Source organism: Myxocyprinus asiaticus, chromosome 1 (genome assembly GCF_019703515.2).
Source record: "Myxocyprinus asiaticus isolate MX2 ecotype Aquarium Trade chromosome 1, UBuf_Myxa_2, whole genome shotgun sequence".
NCBI lineage: Eukaryota > Metazoa > Chordata > Actinopteri > Cypriniformes > Catostomidae > Myxocyprinus > Myxocyprinus asiaticus.
Genome location: NC_059344.1, coordinates 9159470 through 9179826, shown reverse-complemented (window position 1 = coordinate 9179826; position 20357 = coordinate 9159470). Strand labels below are relative to the sequence as shown.

The 20357-nt window shown below is 42.0% G+C and overlaps 1 protein-coding gene across 3 annotated transcripts in view; it reads right to left on the bottom strand.

The window, feature by feature from the left end:
• Positions 1-20357, bottom strand: part of adamts17 (ADAM metallopeptidase with thrombospondin type 1 motif, 17) — a 329457-nt gene that overhangs the window by 36662 nt on the left and 272438 nt on the right. For all 3 annotated transcript variants that reach the window (XM_051711565.1, XM_051711576.1, XM_051711587.1), the window contains one exon: positions 4100-4304. In XM_051711565.1, the coding sequence (XP_051567525.1) occupies positions 4100-4304 (205 nt within the window). The remainder of the gene's footprint in view (positions 1-4099; positions 4305-20357) is intronic.

Below are 20357 nucleotides of genomic sequence, written 5' to 3'. Positions count from 1 at the left end.
GGAACGAAAAACCCCGGGCACCAGCCAATCACTGTGAGCTGAAAGCAGTGACGTCCGTCATAAGCACTTATGACTTTAATTATAAGAGTTTCTGCAGGATTCAGTGCTTTAAACACATCATCATGTATATTTCTGACATCAGACTTCAAATGATGATTGCACGCATTCATTGAGGCAATACTTTGGCTGGATAAGCAAAAGTGTAATAAATCAACACTGTTTGCACATTGTGGGCATTTGGAAATGAAGCTGGCATCTTTCCAGGTTTAACTGCATATATATAAAATTATATTATTGTTCGTATACTGGAAACAAAGAGAGACAAAACGCACTGACTTTGCATATCACAAACACGGCCATAAGCGGCAGCTCTCCTGGCATGGTGAGCGGTGTTCAGCTGAGTTTTTCTGTGCCAGTGGAAAAGTAGGGTTAATAAAATGCAAAATGCACCACCGCATGGCACTACGCCTATTCACAAACTACTCAGTTTACACAGCAACACATTTTGCATGCTGTTGCTCAGCACGGGCTCTGAGTAGTACTTATTCACGCTGCTCCACGATCGTGCCAAACTTAAAGAATTCTTAGCACACTTGTATTGCTGAAAATATTTTGTTAGAAAATTCCATGACTTCTCTAAAACATTCAGTGTTAACTTGTTTTCCATGACTTTTCCAGGATTTCCATGAACGTACGAACCCTGTTCTGGGCACGCCTTTTAAATGATTGGAACGGTTTATCTTTTTCTACAATGACAAATTAGAACTTCAAACTCACTCCAAATTTATACAGATGCAGCTCACTCCATTGGCTTTAGTGGAATATTCAGAAACAAGCGGTTTGCAGAAACTTGCTTGCCAAAATCTATATCTTGCACCTGAGTCTAAATCTATCATGTTTTGAACTCTACCCCATCATAATCATATGCTTTTGAGGGGTGAGGAATGGCAAGGTAAACGAATCACTTTTTTATGCAACAACCAAGCATTAGTATTTATTATAATTAAGGTTGCTTCTATTCCCTTTATTAATCATTTAGTTTGTGGCGGTTTAAATATAAGATCACTGACACCCTTCCCACTCAAATTCAGAAATTAATGCTCTATGCTCAGAAACCCTGCCTAAAAGCTAAGATGCCACCTTTCAGCCAAGTCGTGTTAGACTAGAATTCTCTCCTAAAACCTGACTACCACTGCCAAATATTGAGGTTGGGGATGGCTAAATCCACATTCAAATCTTATGTCTATGCCTGGGCTTATTTCCTATCTTTCTGTGCTGTTTTTTTCTGTTCCCGATCTTCCAATAAACCTGCCCAATATATGTGCCTTCACAGTACACTGTTTTAACTCTTGTAAATTGCAACCCAATTCTATTAAAGTCACCAAAGCAGGCATTCAATTACATCTGTGACTGAAGGATCCTGAAATCATTAGTCTTGGTCATCCATCCATCTGGCTGCTTCTGAATGGCCTAAAGAAAGAATCCCCCGAAGACAAAGATAAACGCTTACCTCTCTCACTACCGTTAATGCATAAGATGCTGCACCTGTTAAGGTATGGTGTTTTGATGACTACACAAACAGCCTTCTAGAATGTGTTTTCCTCATAGCTTTTATGGGTTTTTAAGGTTTGGAGGATTTCAGGCAAACTCTCTCATTCAATCCTTCATTAGACCTCACCAATTCAGATGTTTCTCTTGACTACCACCGATTCACTGTCTTCCTTAAGCATTAAAAAACTGACAGGCAAACAAAGGTATGTCAATTTTCACAGCCATACTAACATAGGTTTTTGTCCTCTCTTTGCCATGTCCTGACACCTGGGAACCCGGAAGTTTTTGTGGTTCGTATGTGGTTCGCCTCTAAGCCAAAGCAACTCTATGTAAACACCAGTCACTCATTCAGGATCAGTGCAGCTACTACCGCAGTACCCATAGTCCCCACACTACCTTAAAAAAATGGGCCATTGGTCTTCTGCAGTTTTGAATGCTACATCAGGCAGCTGCAAAGACATCTTGAACACTTATTTATGAGTCTTGATAGTACACTCTCAGGCTTGTGTTCTTCTTTGTATACATAGTCATTGCAATGTTGGGGGGATAACTGATTTTGTTTGGGGGGGATAACTGATTTTGTTCAGTAGCAGCAGCAGCATGTCTCTCTTGTTTTAGAAGCAGCAAGTTTCCAACAGCAGCAGCATATTGACTAATGTTAAGCAGCAATGTGTGTAAAACAGATCTACTCAGATCCTCTCTCATTTACAAAGGAGATGACTGATTCATTCCGTTCAGACTCAAATGACTGACTGGTTTAGTGGAGGGCCATATTTGTTCAGTGGGTCAAACCAATGTAAGCGTAAGCGTAGTTCTAGCAGGAAGATCTTGGGATTAATTCATCAGGCATCACATCCAATCACAATACAGCCTCCACTTTATAAGCCTGCCAGCTGCCTCTCATTGTTCGCATACTTCTGTGTTTTCACCCCACATCCCACCCCATCTCCACCAGTTTAGGTTCCCTCCTGGGAGGGGGTAAGCTCCGCTCCCCTGCCGTCATCGCCTCCGGCAGGATCTGATGGTTCAAGCAGCATCGGGGTGCTGAACCGTAGGACGGGTCTTATGCCAAATGATATAGGTATCTTTTCATTCATATTATTCCAATAATCTCGAGCCTTTCTGACAGAAATTATACACTAAATCACAGCCTGTACTCGAAATCTATTGGCTAGGAAATCACACATTTGCAAGCTGATTGCAGAGTCCTTTCAGACAATGGTACAGTTAGGCAAGATAAGTCTCTTTAAAGGGGTCATATTCTAAAAAAAATTTGTCCCTGAAAGTTAATCAAGGTTTCTTGCACCAAAAACATAATTTTAGTTTCACACATTTTCAAGGGGTCAAGGTTTGTATGGTTAGCATGGTCTGGTTAGTTACATGCTGTAACTATTCAATTCTACTTTTAAAAAGTATTTCTTCATTAATGGTCTTACAAAATGTAGCTGTGTATTCTGATTTAAGTGTTTGCAAAAAACATCAGAAATATTTACTTACTTACTCAGGGCCAGCAAAGCCTTCTCTGCTGGCGTAACATGCCTAATAAATATTTTTTCATCCTTTCATTCTCATTGACCTTTTTGCCTATGTATTTTCAATCACTTTCCACTCCTAATTAATCTACAAACGAATAGCAAAAAAAAAAAAAAAAAAAATTATCCAATCAGAATTTACTCCTCAATGCTTACAAGCAAAGTGTGACAACTGCTTTACAAATCGCATGCATGAAGCCATGCTCCTTAGCCGAAGCTGCGCATGAGTCTGAGTTCCACCCTGTCAAGCCGTCAGAATTTCCACAGAATCCCTCAACAGTGTAAGTGAACAGGCATCTAAAGTCAGATTGTCAGATTCATCAGCCAATCAGATTGATTTATTTGTTCTTGTGGGTGTGGTCTTTAGGATATGTCCCAGTCCAGGCCTTCTAGCTGGCCTTGAGTGACGCAATCATACTTTAAGTGATGTACGTAATTTGAAAGCGAAGAGTGCGAGATCTTGCTGACGAGTCGGCTGTCATCACTGCTGGTATTGCCGTTGAGAAAGAGATCCAAAACCTAAGATGTTCTGCATGAGGACTGATTTTCACTTCAAGCAAATTGGTAAGTGCTTTTTGCATTGTTATAGCAACATCTGGAGTTTTCTAAGTGTAAATTAGGCTGCTTGAGCATTCAGTAGCATTCAGACAAAACAAAATGTATTGCAAGCAAAATTTAAATCACAAATATTATTAGAGAGCTTTTTCTTGGTATTAGACCTCCTTGGTTCTGGCTTTCGTGCGTGGACATGTTTTTAAAATTTCAATTGGTATTATTAGTTGACTGCCACGTAAAGTATGATAGGCATATGCCGTCTTATTCATTGTGAAACTATGATTTCTTAATGGCATGAATCGCACCGTAGGCCTAGACTTAAAATGCATGGACCGTGGCTGATATATATATAATATTAGATTTTTTTACCCACTACTACTATTTTCCATTATATTTTGTAAGCCCTTGAAATCAATTCATGAACATTGTGTGATACTTGGATTTGGGCCTGCTGGACAAACCTTGGACCACTCGGAGGCCTCCCACACAGTGAGGCAGTGTCGACCCTCACAGAGCTGTACATCGGCCGGTTTGGAGCTGAGACAGTACAGGTCTCTGGTGGGAATATAAGTGCCATTTTGCAGTTGGTAAACACAGCCAACTTCCCTTTGTTGCAGACCTTTACCACAAGTTACTGAACACTGCCCCCAGTCAGCAGTTACCCACCTGAGAGAGAGAGAGAGAGAGAGAGAGAGAGAGAGAGAGAGAGAGAGAGAGAGAGAGATTGTTTTATATTTTTAGAATAACAACTTTATTTCATCAAATACAAAATAAAAATAATTACATAAATATGTATATACAGTATATACTGTATACATGTACAGTGTATGTGTGTATATATATATATATATATATATATATATATATATATATATATATATATATATATATACACACACACACACACACACACACACACACACACACACAACAATTCCTGTTTTACTGTTACGAAAGACAAAACATAGATCTTCATCCAGGACTGAATAAATAATTTCATTATAATCCCATTGATATAAAAAAAACATAAAACAAAAAACTCTCAAAGTATTTCATCATCTGAAATTTTTTTTAAACTCTTGCTCTTATCTTATTATACAGTAAAAACAAACATCACCCCATGACTTTCTTTACCCTCAACTTTATTATTCCTGCTTAAATAAACTGAGAGCTTAGCTTTTCCTAGAACAAAATTCAAAAGTTGACTCTTTATCTAATGAGCTGCCTTATATTTAGGTCCAAACTAGAAAACGTCATGTTTACTGGTGTAACCTCCGTTCCCTGATGGAGGGAACGAGACGTTGTGTCGATGTAGTGACACTAGGGGTCACTCTTGGGAGCCCGAGACACCTCTGGTCTTTGATAAAAGGCCATGAAAATTGGCGAGTGGTATTTGCATGCCACTCCCCCGGACATACGGGTATAAAAGGAGCTGGTATGCAACCACTCATTCAGGTTTTATGCTGAGGAGCCGATATAAGGTCCGGCCATTTCAGCGGGTAGTTCAGCGTTGTGGCAGGAGGGACACAACGTCTCGTTCCCTCCATCAGGGAATGGAGGTTACACCAGTAACCATGACGTTCCCTATCTGTCACTCACTCGACGTTGTGTCGATGTAGTGACACTAGGTGTCCCTGTACGAAACGCCACAACTGGCTGAACTGTGTTACATGAACTGGCAGTGTGTGGTGGGCAGACTGCTGTGTGCCTCATAGCCAGCGCACCAGGTCGACACGTAACCTCCCCCAACATAGTTATTAGTGTTGAACGGCCCTTTTTGGGGACAAGTCGACTACCCAAAAGATAGAGACAGGCTTAACCCAGTCGTGGCCTCTTTTCCCCTTCTCTATTTCCACTCCCTAAAAAAGAAGAGGGATTACCCGACTGGGCCTCCAGGTCTAGTTGGGGGGTGTCCCTCCCAAGGGGAAGACACCGCGGAGACCACACCTCGCCCAAAGAGAGGGGGGGATATTTAAGTGGAAAAATACGTCACATGGTTTTTCCAACCATGTGGAGAGCCTTCAAGGTAGATTCTGCCCAATGGGGGAGGAGTTACTAAAAACATGGAGACTGGGACAGAGTGGTTCTGCCCAAGGAAGATGCAGTTTACCAGCAGGGAAACGAACTAGCAGAAGATATATATCACATGGGGTTAGCCTTACAGGGAACCGCCACATGCGGAGCACCTACCCCAGAACAGGGCTCTTAGTTAGCATGTGTACTGAGCCAGCAGCGAGTCTCTCCGAAAACTTGACTGTCACAGGGCTTGGAGGAAGTCAACCAGGGAACAAAGTTTGTGAACACTACTGGGAATTAACAGCACATGTCTTCAGCTCCAAGGGAGGTGGAAGCTATGTGCAAGCGATACACCCGGCCGGCTATCCCAGGTTTATCCGCTTGTGTTGCGTGCCACTACCTGGGACGAAACCGGTTCCAACCGGAAGTTGTAGAACCTTGCACAGGTGTTGGGTGTTGCCCAGCCCGCTGCTCTGCAGATGTCTGTTAGAGAGGCACCCCTGGCCAGGGCACAGGGAGCCACTACACCCCTGGTAGAATGGGCTGGTAGCCCTACCAGGGGCGGCATGACCTAGGCAACATATGCCATAGTTGTGGCGTCAGTGAGCCAGTGGGCGATCCTCTGCTTGGAGACAGCGCTTCCTTTCCGCTGTGCAGCAAAGCAGACAAAGAGCTGCTCAGAGATTCTAAAGCTCTGCGTGCGATCCAAATAGATGCGTAAAGCGCGCACCGGACATAGCGACGACAGGGCTGGGTCTGCCTCCTCCTGGGGCAGCGCTTGCAGGTTCACCACCTGGTCCCTAAAGGGGTGGTGGGAACCTTGGGCACATAGCCCAGTCAGGGTCTCAGGATCACGTGAGAGTAACCTGGACCGAACTCCAGGCATGTTTCGCTGACAGAGAACGCTTGCAGGTCACCTACCCTCTTGATGGAAGTGAGCGCAGTCAGGATGGCAGTCTTCAAGGAGAGTGCCTTAAGCTCGGCTGACTGCAAAGGCTCAAAGGGGGCTCTCTGTAGACCTGAAGAACTACAGAGGTCCGATGAGGGAACAAGGCGCAGTCTTGGGATTCAGCCTCCTGGCGCCTCTTAGGAACCTGATGATCAGGTCGTGCTTCCCTAAGGACTTACCGTCAACTGCGTCATGGTGTGCTGCTATGGCGGCAACGTACACCTTCAAGGTGGAAGGGGACAGCCTCCCTTCCAACCTCTCCTGCAGGAAGGAAAGCACTGATCCAACTGCGCATCTCTGGGGGTCTTCCCGACAGGAAGAACACCATTTAGCGAATAAATGCCACTTAAAAGGCATACAGGTGCCTCGTAGAGGGGGCCCTAGCCTGAGTGATCGTGTCTACCACCGCAGGTCCAGGGGCCATACATGGAGATTCCAGAGGTCTGGGAGTGGGTGCCAGATGGTGCCCCGTCCCTGAGAAAGAAGGTCCTTCCTCAGGGGAATTCGCCAGGGGGAGCTGTCGCGAGGAGGTGAGGTCCGAGCACCACATCTGGGTGGGCCAGTAGGGTGCTACCGGGACGACCTGCTCCTCATCCTCCCTGACCTTGCACAGGGTCTGTGCAAGCAGGCTCACTGGGGGAAACGCATATTTGCGCATGCCAGGGGGCCAGCTGTGTGCCAGCGCGTCTGTGCCAAGGGGGACCTCGGTTAGGGCGTACCAGAGCGGGCAGTGGGGAGGATTTTTGGGAGGTGAACATGTGCACCTGTGCCTGTCGAATCGACTACAAATCAGCAGGACCACCTGAGGGTGGAGTCTCCACTCTCCCCTGAGGGTAAACTGTCGTGACAGCGCGTCCGCTGTAGTGTTGAGGTTGCCCGGGATGTGAGTGGCTTGCAGTGACTTGAAGTGCTGCTGACTCCAGAGGAGGAGACGGCGGGCGAGTTGTGACATACAAAGAGAGCGCAAACCGCCTTGGCGGTTGACATATGCTACCGTTGTCATGTTGTCTGTCTGAACTAACACGTGCTTGCCCTGGATCAACGGTCGGAACCTCCACAGGGTGAGCAGAATTGCCAACAACTCAAGGCAGTTGATGTGCCAATGCAGTCGCGGACCTGTCCAGAAGCCGGCGGCTGCGTACCCGTTGCAAACAGCACCCCAGCCCGTTTCGGAGGCGTCTGTCGTGACCACGACGCGCCTGGAGACCAGTTCTAGAGGAACACCTGCCCATAGAAATGAGAGGTCGGTCCAAGGGCTGAAAAGACGGTGACAGACCGGCGTGATGACCATGCGAAGTGTCCCGTGGCACCATGCCCATCTCGGGACTCGAGTCTGGAGCCAGTGCTGAAGCGGCCTCGTATGCATCAACCCGATCGGAGTGGCCACCGCCGAGGATGACATATGCCCCAGGAGCCTCTGAAAAAGTTTCAGTGGAACCGCTGTTTTCTGTTTGAACGCCTTCAAACAGGCCAGCACCAACTGGGCACACTCGTTCGTAAGGCGCGCCATCAAGGAGACTGAGTCCAACTTCAAACCGAGAAAAGAGATGTTCTGAACCGGGAGGAGCTTGCTCTTTTACACCCGGTCAGCTGTCCTGGACTTACCTGCTTGTGCCTGCCACTACACGGAACGAAACCGGCTCAACCCGGAGATTGTAGAACCTTGCAAAGGTGTTGGGTGTTGACCAGCCCGCTGCTCTGCAAATGTCTGTTAGAGAGGCGCTGCTGGTCAAGGCCCAGGAGGCCGCCACACTTCTGGACCGCCGCGAACCAATCTTGATGCCAGACACTCGCTAGAATGCATTTTTGTGTCAGCAACTTGAACGGGAGTCTGTGTAAAGCCAATAATCCAGTCGCGAGGGTTCAGGGGAGAGCAGAGGGTTCCGCTCTAGCCCGACGCTCGCGGCTGCCCGGGAAAGCATGTCTGTCATCTCCGCGTCAGCCTGTGACTGGGCGACCGTACCCGCATCCAACTGGACGAGCCCGCTCTCCGATGCTGCGCTCGAGAGCTCATCACCTTCGTGGGCTACGAACAAGAGGTCGAACTCGCCGTGAGACGAGCCGACGGACTCATCTGGAAGCCCGATCAGGGCAGCTGACGGTTGCCCCATGTCACCATTTCTACACTTTAGGTTAGCAGCACGACAAAACAACAGTACTGTGTACAGAGCAAGCACTTGGGGCGTAGATAGCACTGATCTGTCAGCACTATATATTTAAATATTTTTCTGTAACACCGAACACGCGTCATTAACGCCCTTTCGCACTCCGCACACACTGCCTCTCTCCCCAGCCCGCGACATGAGGCACTGCATAGTAGAGCTGCAGACGTGTTTATTTCAACGACAGTAGACCGCAAAGGAGAAATACAGTGAGCAGCGATATATATGGGTGACAGATATAAGGACTGATTTAACTAGGGTGACCATACGTCCTCTTTTTGCCTGACATGTCCTCTTTTTCAGACCTTAAAAAAGCATCCGGCTGGGATTTCTAAATTTGCAAAAATGGCTTTAGTTGCATTATGATGTGCATCTGGTCTAATACTTCATTGTGTGTACGTGCGTATTTGCATTGCTTTAACCCCTCTTTGTAAGTCCTACCTTCTCGCACACCAATTGGTTGATTATAAGAGGTTTGCAGCAACTATTGGCCAAATGCCTGCCTGTCAATCTCTCCGTGAACACGCGAAGTGCTGTTGTGTTCGGCATCAAACAGTTGCTTGACAGTAGCAGTAAATGACAGCTGAGTGGAAACAATGCCCAAACAAAAGTGCAAATTTACAGAAGATTTGCACAAAAAATTCCAATGCTTTTGTCCAGGTCTGTGGGAAGCAGAATGTATGACATGTAAAGCTGGCACTTATGTGTCAGTTGCTAATAAAGGTGCAAGTGATGCGTTAGAAGCACACATTAGCTCTGTGAAGCATAAAGGGTCAGCAAAAGGTGAAAGTTCATCAGGTAAATTAACGGACTACTTTTTGCGACCAAGTAAAATTATCACATTGCTTCATTTTCCATGGCCATTCAAAATAATAGTAATAGTAAATGAAGCTACACTCAAGGCATCAAATATTTTATTTTAGTACATGGACATTCAAAAGAATGTTGGAAATTTTTATTTATTTATATATATTTATGTTATGCTAATAGAGTGTCTTTTTCACTGTATTAAAGTTTGCATTCATATTAACACTGATTTGAACCCTATTATTCCACCCCACCCCCGGTGAAAAAAAAAGGTGTCCTCTTTTTGGAAAACCAGAATATGGCCACCCTAATTTAACAGTGTACTCGTCCGTATGAGTTGGTGTTTTTACATGTTATAGCTGATGACTGCATTGATAGTGGTAGCTAGCTAACCAGCTTTAGGAGGTTTAGCAAACGTAACATCAACTTTGCTAGCGTAAAATGTTTCACCTCCGTTGTGAATAAAATCCCATTGCCCTTTTTGCACTTGACTAAACGGGCTAGCCAGCAAGCTACATGAAGAGTGTCAACCCCAATAATGTTGATTCTCATCTGTTATTACATGTTACTACATAACATGCTGTTTAGTTCATTATTTTTATATATTTAAAGTTTCAGTTCAAAAGAAATGCTGCTAGAAGCTCCCTCCACTTTATTTTTGAAAAATAATGTTGATGTGTTGTGTTCTAGTATTTTATAGTTTTATATTTTTTCTAAGATAATATTAAAATATTCTGTTTTGCAGTATTTCATTTAACACGTTCATAGGCATTTAAAAGACGTTTTGTGTTGGAGTTTGTGTTAGTGTAAATTTGGACACAAAAATTTTCATTTTTACTGCAAATATATATCGGCCCCAAATATTGGTTATCGGTCTCCTTGATTACTAATAATCGTTATCATCCCTGTAAAAAACATATCGGTCGACCCCTAGTCCAGACACAGTCCCCAAGTTTGCTTAAGGATAATGTTTGCAACTTGCCTCCAAACAAGATGCTCTAGTCCTGTTAAGTATCTTTGCCTTCATCAGCCAAATAACAAAGGACAATGAATCTATGTGAACTATGTAATCCAGGATGGACTTCAAAAACATTATTCATTAATCTTAAAGTTCAAAAAATATATTTTCTTTTTTCTTTTTTTTTAAAAACACTGGACCTTAACCCTTACATAATTTACAAATTTAAAACCATCACTTGCACTGCACACAAATAACTAATATTGGCATTATATTCATGTTGTTTAGCCAGAGGGGAACTGGCCCCCACAGTGAGTCTGGTTTCTCCCAAGGTTATTTTTCTCCATTATCCAACATCTTATGGAGTTTTGTGTTTCTTGCCACAGTCACACAATATACAATACACAATTTACAATTATATTTAATCAAACTACAGAATGATCACTCTTTATAGATATTACAGTGTATTTATTTTTTTGTTAATGCATGATTTGCTTTAAAACTGCTTTGAAACGATGTGTGTTGTGAAAAGCACTATACAAATAAAAATTACTTGACGTGACTTATATAAACGGAAGATGAACATTTGCTCCCCTGCAAGCCCGTGGGAGAAATAGTATACTCTGAGGCACCAAATGGAGCTTGTTCCAAAAAAAAGACCACAATTATGGCATGTAATTTTACAAGCAAATCACCGGGTCAAATCAAAATCAAATCAAATCACTTTTATTGTCACACAGCCATATACACAAGTGCAATGGTGTGTGAAATTCTTGGGTGCTGTTCCGATCAACATAGCAGTCGTGACAGTGATGAGACATATACCAATTTACAATAACATCAAATTAACACAACACTATACACATAATTACACACAACATGATAATTGTGGCTGATGGGTCAACGCATGCCAACTGATGCCAAACTGGCATCTTTCGAGGGTGGGTCAACGCATGCCAACTGATGCCAAACTGTTGAAGCAACTGTTGAAGCCAACTGATGCCAAACTGTTGAAGCCACCATATTATTGATGACTATGACTATGTGAAATGTTTTTTTTTAATAATTTTATTATAGATTGGGTGACCAGACAGGTTATTACACAGGACATTCCCGGTTTTTGGTAGGGTCACTGATTTTTTCCCCTTAAATTTAATCTCCTCATTGTCCTTCTCACTATTGTCTCTGGTATCGTTTGTAGGGAAGAAAATCAATGTTGTTGTGTCACACGTTGATTTGATGATACATTCATTCTAGTCTGCAGCAAATCAGCTGAAATGTATCTGGTTACCATGGCAATGACATCATGCACTTAGCGCTCGCTCTCTATGTCGTCCTGTCAGTCGTGTAACTTCTCAGCAAGTGCTAATTACTACTGTGTTGACTCATTATTTTCCCAAACCAGTCGGCAGATCGAGACAACAAATAAATCTCTGTATGTATTATTTCTTTAAACAGGGATCATTTTAGATAAAACTAAACTAAATTGAAAGGACAAATGGAAAATTAAGCAGAAATAAAAAACAAAATAAAAATGTGAAACTATAATAACTCTGGTTTTAATGACTAATGCAGCTTTCACTTTCTTTAGTCTATGTTTGCGTGGAGGGGAAAAAGCAACAAATAACTAACTGAAATGTCAACAGAATGCAATAAGAAGATGTTTTGTCTTCATACACCTAAAGCATATGCTTTCATTCTAATGTAACTAATTATAAAATATAGAGGTGTTTTTGTTACATTTATATTGACAATTGTGTTTTCTGAGTTGTGAAAGTTAAAATAAGCTTAAAATATTGATGTTGACTTTACGGTTACAATTTGAATTCAGATTCATAAACAGATTCATTCGGACTCGACTCAGACTCGTCCTGTTATGGACTCGGTCTTGAGTCCGACTCGGCCCCTTTTGTACTTGGACTCGACTCGGACTCGAGTGTTTAAAGACTCGGACTTGACTCAGACTTGACTAAGGTGGACTCGAGCCAAACACTATTATCTAGAATAGATCTTTCGGGCACACAGTATGTATGACCCAACCAATAACCTCCCTTAACCTAACGGCTACAACCTTTGAGAGCAGCTTTAAACCAGAATACAAGAGTGAAACAGGATGCCAGTTCTTTATGTCATTTGCAAAAGGGTAATGACTGCTCTCATGCAGCTCAATGGCAGAAACCCAAAAGCCATAGTGTCGTTAAGCACAGTCAACAAATCCTCCCCTATTATTGGCCAAAACACCGGTAAAAATTCTGCACAAATACCATCAATTCCTGGAGCTTTGCCACGTTCCATAGTCTTTATGGCGAAATGCAATTTCCCTACTGTTAGCTGCCTTTCAAGCTCAGTATTATCTTATTTTAGATCTTAGGTAGTCCCACATAAAAATTACTGGCTAACTCTTCCACATGTAAAGGTTCACTCTTGAAATAGCTCTGAATAAAACTTCACAGCTCTCCTTCTTACATCCTTAGGATGTGTAAGTTCTAGCCCTGACTTTGAAAGAAAAGAATGAATAAGCCAGCTCTGACCATTCTTTTTTTCAAGTCCAAAGAAGAACTTCGGACCATCCATCTGTGTTGCATTCTGAAAGCGTGAATAGACCAGAGCCCCCTGTGCTTTAAAGCCCAGAAAAATCATCTAGAACATTTCTTTTGGCTTTGAGAACCTTAATCTGTTCTCGATCTGCTGTGGACACAGATTTCTGTAATTCCACTCTCTCAATCTCTAGATTTCTCAATGACTGGGAAATATCCCTAGAAGTATTGAGAGTGTACTGTCAGCACAGTTGCTGTACCTCTATTTTCCCATATGCCCACATTTGGTGAATGGAAGTAAAGGAAGGTTTTTACATTTAATTTTCTTCCAGAAATAACAAAATACCTCCATAAAAAACGTATCTTGTAGCAAGGCAGTGTTAAAGTGCCTATAAGCACTTCTGGGCTTTACATTTGCAACGGATTTGCCACAACTAACTAAACAATGATCTGAAAATCCAACAGGTGAAATTAAACATTCTTTTACAATATTAAAATAATGTTTAAAACAATCAAATCTGTCCAGTCAGGCCATTGCTATAAAATTCTCTCTCATTTCCATGAGTCCATGTGCTATCTTGGATTGTTTTTGATATTCTCCATATGTCATACAATTCATGTGTTGGGCCTCATGTATTCAGATAGAAGACAAAGACAGGCCTAATACAGTCATAAAAAACCTAACTCAAGCCCCCACCTTCCAAGTCGTAAATCTTACTGATATAAATCGCACCAAAATCAAACAAAGGGAGTCCAAAACAGACTACAAATCCATGAAGCCTTGCTCACTAAAGGATCGAACTCTCAACTCCTATTGAATAAGGCAAACAACAGAACGTCCCTCAAACATGACATCATCAGGAGTTGAAATACCTCTGAAATGCTTCCGGGATTTGCTTCCAGCGACTTTGCTTGCAGTGTGTGGACGCAGTTCAACGCTGCTCTCATGTGCAACCTCGTGGCACAAGGAAGTAACGTCCGACTTGAAACTGTGGCCATACAATCTCCATCTCGCTGGACAAGTTGAGATTACTCTGTGTTCAACCGAACACTCTAACGGATCCGAAGGAGACCGCCGAGCAATCTGCATCTTCATCCGTTTGCCTACAGAAGTGAAGAGATTAAAGATTTCTCTTCCATCTTCAATCAAGTCGACATTTCTGAGTTCTCCGCCAGCCCGCCGAGAATCAACAGCCGTACCACCCGCCATCAGAGCGAGGAAATGGCCTCCCGTCATCACCCGAGCCTCAAGGAACTGGGTCATAGTTAAAGGACGGAGGAAAACACATTCTACCTGTGTCCTCATGCGATTCAAGTAAGAGGTTTACGTCTGGGCAGAGATAGAATATTATAGTGTGTTATTCTTGTGTTTCAAGGTTTTTTGCTTGTACAGTTTACGGACCGCCATGTCCGCTTATTATTAATACTCAGGGTATTAATTATCACGAATTTGTTTTGCTGTATTGTGGTCCAACCAGATTGGATTGTTGTGCAATTTCGCCATCGCGGGTGAGACAGCAACTGAGTTCATCCATTAAAGAGTCAAATAACGCAGGACTTTTACGAGCCATCCACCGCGTCTCTGAGTGATAAACACAGCTGCTTTCTCTCCCACTATCGCGAAATCGGCTTTAGGGCTGTCACTTAATCATCTCTCTCTCTCTCTCTCTCTCATACTAACCACACACCCACACACACACACATACACACACCTTATGTGTTATAGGATTATTTTATTTCCACATCTAATCATATCACTGTTTAGTTTGTAGTTGTAAGTCGGTAGTTTATTAACTGCATTGTATTAATTATTAATTGATATTACTGCATAAATAAACTTTGTTTATATTACAAAGAGAAGTGTTTTGGTTTGTTTTGCATATGCCTGTGCCATGTTTTCTGTCTTCAAACAAAGAATATATAAACAAGTCAGTCCACTTGATCTTTCTCCCATTCCGTCCATCACAACCACTACCGGTGCTGGGAAAGTGGAAGGGGTAGGTTTTTAGAACCTTCTATAATCCTCCTTTTGGGGGTCCGTCAGTCCAGGAGAAACTCACATGCGAAAAGGTTAAAGGTGCCATCTTAACTTACTCATAACATAATGAATAAAAAGCTGAACTGAGCAAACCAAACATAAAACAAAAATGAATGAATTAGGACACTTCAAATTCATCATTCAAGATATTCATTCTCTGTTTTTGCACAAAAAAACATACAGTACTGTGCAAAAGTCTTTGGGGCATTATATTTTTCACAAAAACATTTGTTTTAAAACGGTTATTTTATACATTTAGTGTGCTTTTAGTGTGTCAGTAGGAAATATAAATTTTGGATTCCAACATTCCCTTTGCAAATAGAATTGAATAGAAGAAAAACAAGGAGCCCTACAACAGATGCTATGGCCCCCACAGAGCCCTGATCTCAACATTATTTAGTCAGTCTGGGATTATATGAAGAGACAGAAGCAATTGAGACGTTCTCCAAGAAGCTTAGAACACCCTGTCTGGCAACAACCAAAAAAACTGTGTCCAGGTGCACAGCAACGCCTCAGCCTGCTCCATGCCACGTCACAGCCACACCTGAGCCTGCTCCATGCCACGCCACAGCCATGCCTGAGTCTGTTCCATGCCATGTCATGGCCACATCTGAGCTGTCGGACCTGGAGATGGTTCCCACACTTGTACCCACCCTTAGTTCTCCTGAGCAGGCAAGGGGAACTTTCAACCTTCCGACCCCGCCTGGACCCACCGAGCCCTGGACTCCACCTTGGCCTATCGGTCCCTCGACATTGCTTCGGCTCTGCGTTCCCTCGGCTCCACTGCGGTCCTTCAGCCTGTCGGCTTTGCCGGGGTCCCTCGTCCCTCCGGCTCCTCCTTGGTCTGTCGGTTACCTGGCTCCGCCTTGGCTCTCCGATCCTCTGGCTGCGCCTCGTCCCTCCGATTTTTCAGCTCCACCGGGGACCTCCTTCCCTATGGCTCCACCTTGCTCCTCAGTCCCACCGGCTCTGCCTCAGTCTTCCGATCCCCCAGCTCCGCCTTGCTCCTCCGAGCCTCCCGTGTTGCCTTGGTCCTCCCTGCCATCGACTCCACCCTGGCCTTTTGAGTCTTCGGCTACTCTCCGGGACCAAGTTCCATGGTGTCACCCTTCAAGTCTCTCACGGCTCCGCTTTCCATGGCTCCGCCCTGGTCCCATGCCCCACACCCTGTCTCGCCAGGCCACGCCCCACGTCTCAAGACCCCCCCCCCCCCAGCTCCCTACAGAACTTTGGAACTATGTCATGTTTTATGTGTTTGATCATGTTTTGGGGTGTCGGGAGCCGCTCCTAGTGGGGGGGATGTGCAATGTTTAATGTGTGTGTTCATGTATATCATGTCTTTTATTTTGGAAGTTTATTTCCTGTTTCATGTCATGTGTCCCTAGTCATGTGATGTCCTGTTTTCCCTCCATGTTCATGTGTCTTGTTTTCATTGGTTCATTGTTTGATTATCTTGTTTAGAGTTCTGTTTGTTCATTGGTTATCTTTGTCATGTGTTCTCCCATGTCCATGTATTTAAACCCTCATGTTTTCCATTGTCCTTAATTAGGTATTATGTGTTTGGTATGTTGTTCATGTCATGTTGTTTCATGCTATGCCAAGTTTATGTTAAGTCAAGTTCATGTTTATGTTATGTTTATGTTTCACGTTTTATAGTTAGGGTTTTCATGTTTATAAAATGGCACTTGGGTTCTTTACACCATCGTCATAGTCTTCGTCATTGCCAGCGTCAGCAGCAACGTTACAACTACTTTTTTCTTTGTTACAACATCCTCTGTTACCACAGACTGTTCACCTTCCACCTGTCTTAATTCTTCATGCGTCTCTCTATCCTTCTTCCCCTCACCTGTGTTTCTAACCAGAACTGTTGTTTGCTCTTCTTCCTCTGGACAGGAAGGAATAAGATGCCCTTCTTTTCCACAACCAAAACATTTTATTGTTTCAGAAGAAGCATAAATTACATAATAATATTTGTCAGTCTTAAACATTAGGGCAAGATTTAGCTCTTCAATTTTATTATTTAGAATAATCTTTAATGCACGATACAGTCTTTCCGTGTCTTGTTAGCTCTCTCATGATTACTTAATCTTTAATAAAAGGTGGGATGTTTGACAAAGTGATAGTGTTGGGTCTGAGTCCACCTTAGTCGAGTACTAGTCAAGTCCGAGTCTTTAAACAATCGAGTCCGAGTCGAGCCCGAGTCCAAAAGGGGCAGAGTCGGACTCAAGACAGAGTCTATAACAGGCAGAGTTCGAGCTGAGTCCGAGTCCGAATTAATTTGTTCATGAATCTAAATTCAAATTATAACCATAAACTCAATATCAATATTTTAAGATTATTTTAACCTTCACAACTAAGAAAAAACATTGTCAATATATATTGTCAATATAAATGTAACAAAAACACCTCTTTTGCATTTCATATACAGTATATATTTTATGATTAGTATCCTGCTGAACAAACTTCAAAGTGGTTTCAGAATGAAAGCATATGCTTTAGGTGTATGAAGACAAAACTGTTCTTCAACACAATTCTTATTGCGTTCTGTTGACATTTCAGTTATTTGTTGCTTTTTCCCCTCAACTCAAACATAGACTAAAGAAAGTGAAAGCTGCATTAATCATTACAACCAAGGTTTTTATTGTTTTGAATTTTAATTTATTTTTCATTTCTACTTCATTTTCAATTTGTCCTTTCAATTTAGTTTAGTTTTATCTAAAATTATCCCTATCTAAAGAAATAATAGTCTGTACTGAGATTCATTTCTTAGTGTTTATCTGCCGACTAGTTTGGGAAAATAATGAGTCAACGAATGAGTAATTTGCACTCGCTGAGAAGTTACATCTCACGACTTGACTGCAAATGCTCCAATCGAAAACACTGGAAAAGCCAACTGCTAATATTAGGGCCATTTAACACGGACATGATTGTCTAGATAATTTGCTGAAAACGGCACACCACGTTTACATGCAACCAAGTAATCCAATTATAATCTGACTGATAGCTCAATTGAATTGAAAAGCCTTCATGTAAACACAAAAATGATCCGACTGAGCTGGATCCGAATGAAATTTCCATCCGATTTAAGGGGGTGGTGTAAACCTAAAATAATCTGATTAAAAGAAAAATATTAGCCATGTTTGAATCTGACTACTTTCTCAGTCTTATTCTAAAGTATCTTGCACTCATGCACAGAGATTTATTTATACAAAGCAATGACAAAACACATTATTAAGGGTATTATTAAGGGTAAATCTGATGTATTATTAAGTGAAACTCTTCACTGACCGTTGATCTACTGTGCGCATTCATGAGAGAGCTTTAGAGCTCCTGGCACAAGAGCAAACCCTTTAATATGGTGTGTTGCTTTCTCAATGATTAATAACTTTGTGTAATAACTGTCCCTGATTTGTCTTGAGCTGTGAAGCTGCCCAATTTTCTTAAGAAAAATCCCCCAAGTATTGTACATTCTTTGGTTTCTCAGCATCTTCTGCACATTTGAGTTCTTCCCAACAGTGGCTATCTGATATACAGTAGATATCCTGCTTTTGACACTTAGTTAGGACAATTGATGGACTCATACACAAATATTACAAAAGGTGCAAACATTCATTAATGCTCAAGAAGGCAACACAAGAACCAAGGGGATGCAAACTTTTGAACAGGATGATTTGTGTAAATTACAGTAAATTTTGTGTAATGTAGCTTTTGAAGGGCAGACTACATAAAATATATAATCTTTTATCTCTTATATTTGTATACATTCTGAAAGGGGTGTGAAAGCATATAGGCCTAAAGTAAAGGGGGTATGCAAACGTCTGCACTTCACTGTATATATAATCGTTTGTGAAAATGTATATTTTATTTTATATTTTGTTTTTCATGATTTAACCACATTTTAGCTTTTTTTAATGTAGAAATTCCATGTAGCCTTTTCTATCCATATAATTTCAAATTGCATGTATAATTATTAAATAACTTGTCATGTCAGGTACACATTTTAGCACAAAATTCACAACAATGTAACCTAAAATTCAAAATACAATACCCACATCTCAACATTTACATACTATGTAAAAAGTGCAGTGTATCAGTCTGATTTACCTCCGACTCCATGCTCGTGGTAAAAATGAACATTCACAGTGACAGAAAACACCTCGCTTACATGTTGGGCAAAGAAATGGAGCTCTTTGTTTAAAACGAATTTTTATTTGGGCATTTGCGCTGACTGACAGGACGACATAGAGCTCAAGCGCCAAACGCGTGACATCATTGCCATGGTAACCAGATACATTTCAGCTGATTTCCTGAAGACTAGAATGAAAGTATCATCAAATCAAAGTGCGACGCAACAAAATTGCTCCTCTTATCTACAAACGATACCAGAGACAATAGCGAGAAGGACAATGAGGAGATTTAATTTAAGAAGAAAAAAATCAGTGACCCTACCAGCTGAAACCAAGACATAATTACATTATTTTAGAGAATTGTCAAGACACCAGGACACACCTCTTAAAATCGGGACCGTTCTGGGTAAACCGGGACGTCTGGTCACCCAATCTGCTTTAGCAATAACGATTTTATTTTCGACTATTTAAAAAGTTACAGGTAATTAATCAAGGAACAGTTCAAGTAGACATCACTACGTGGACCACAAGAGACTACGGAATCCTACACTGTCAGAAAAAAGGGTACGGTCGGGGTCCATTTGTGATCACATAGGGTACAGTTTATGTGGTTGTACCCTCACTGGGTCAAAGTTACACATTAAGGTACTATATATGTACCCTTTAGAAATAGATAAAGTACAAATACATTTCTGTCTATCATATGGTCCATGTATGTACCATTTCACCCTAAAGAGGTACAAAATACTGTGATCAAATGATTTGCCTGGTGGGGGATGGGGTGGTTCAAGGCTGCCAAACCCTTCAAGTGCCTGAAATTCATTTCATTGCCCCATACGTGATCTCAACAATTCAATAAACATGCAATTGGAAATCACCCAACACCAACATAAACTTAAATAATAAATGATAAAAATACAATGTTATACAGTAAAATAGTTCACGTTCTCTGGTCACATACAACAGGTGAAAAAAAATAAAATAATCCATATCTGACCACTGAACTTTAGTGTTTATATTTAAAGCATCAAGATGATGATGATTATTATTATTATTATTATTTTTTTTTTACATATAAATCAAATTCATTATATTACAAACAGGTTTAGAAACAATGCCATTTTA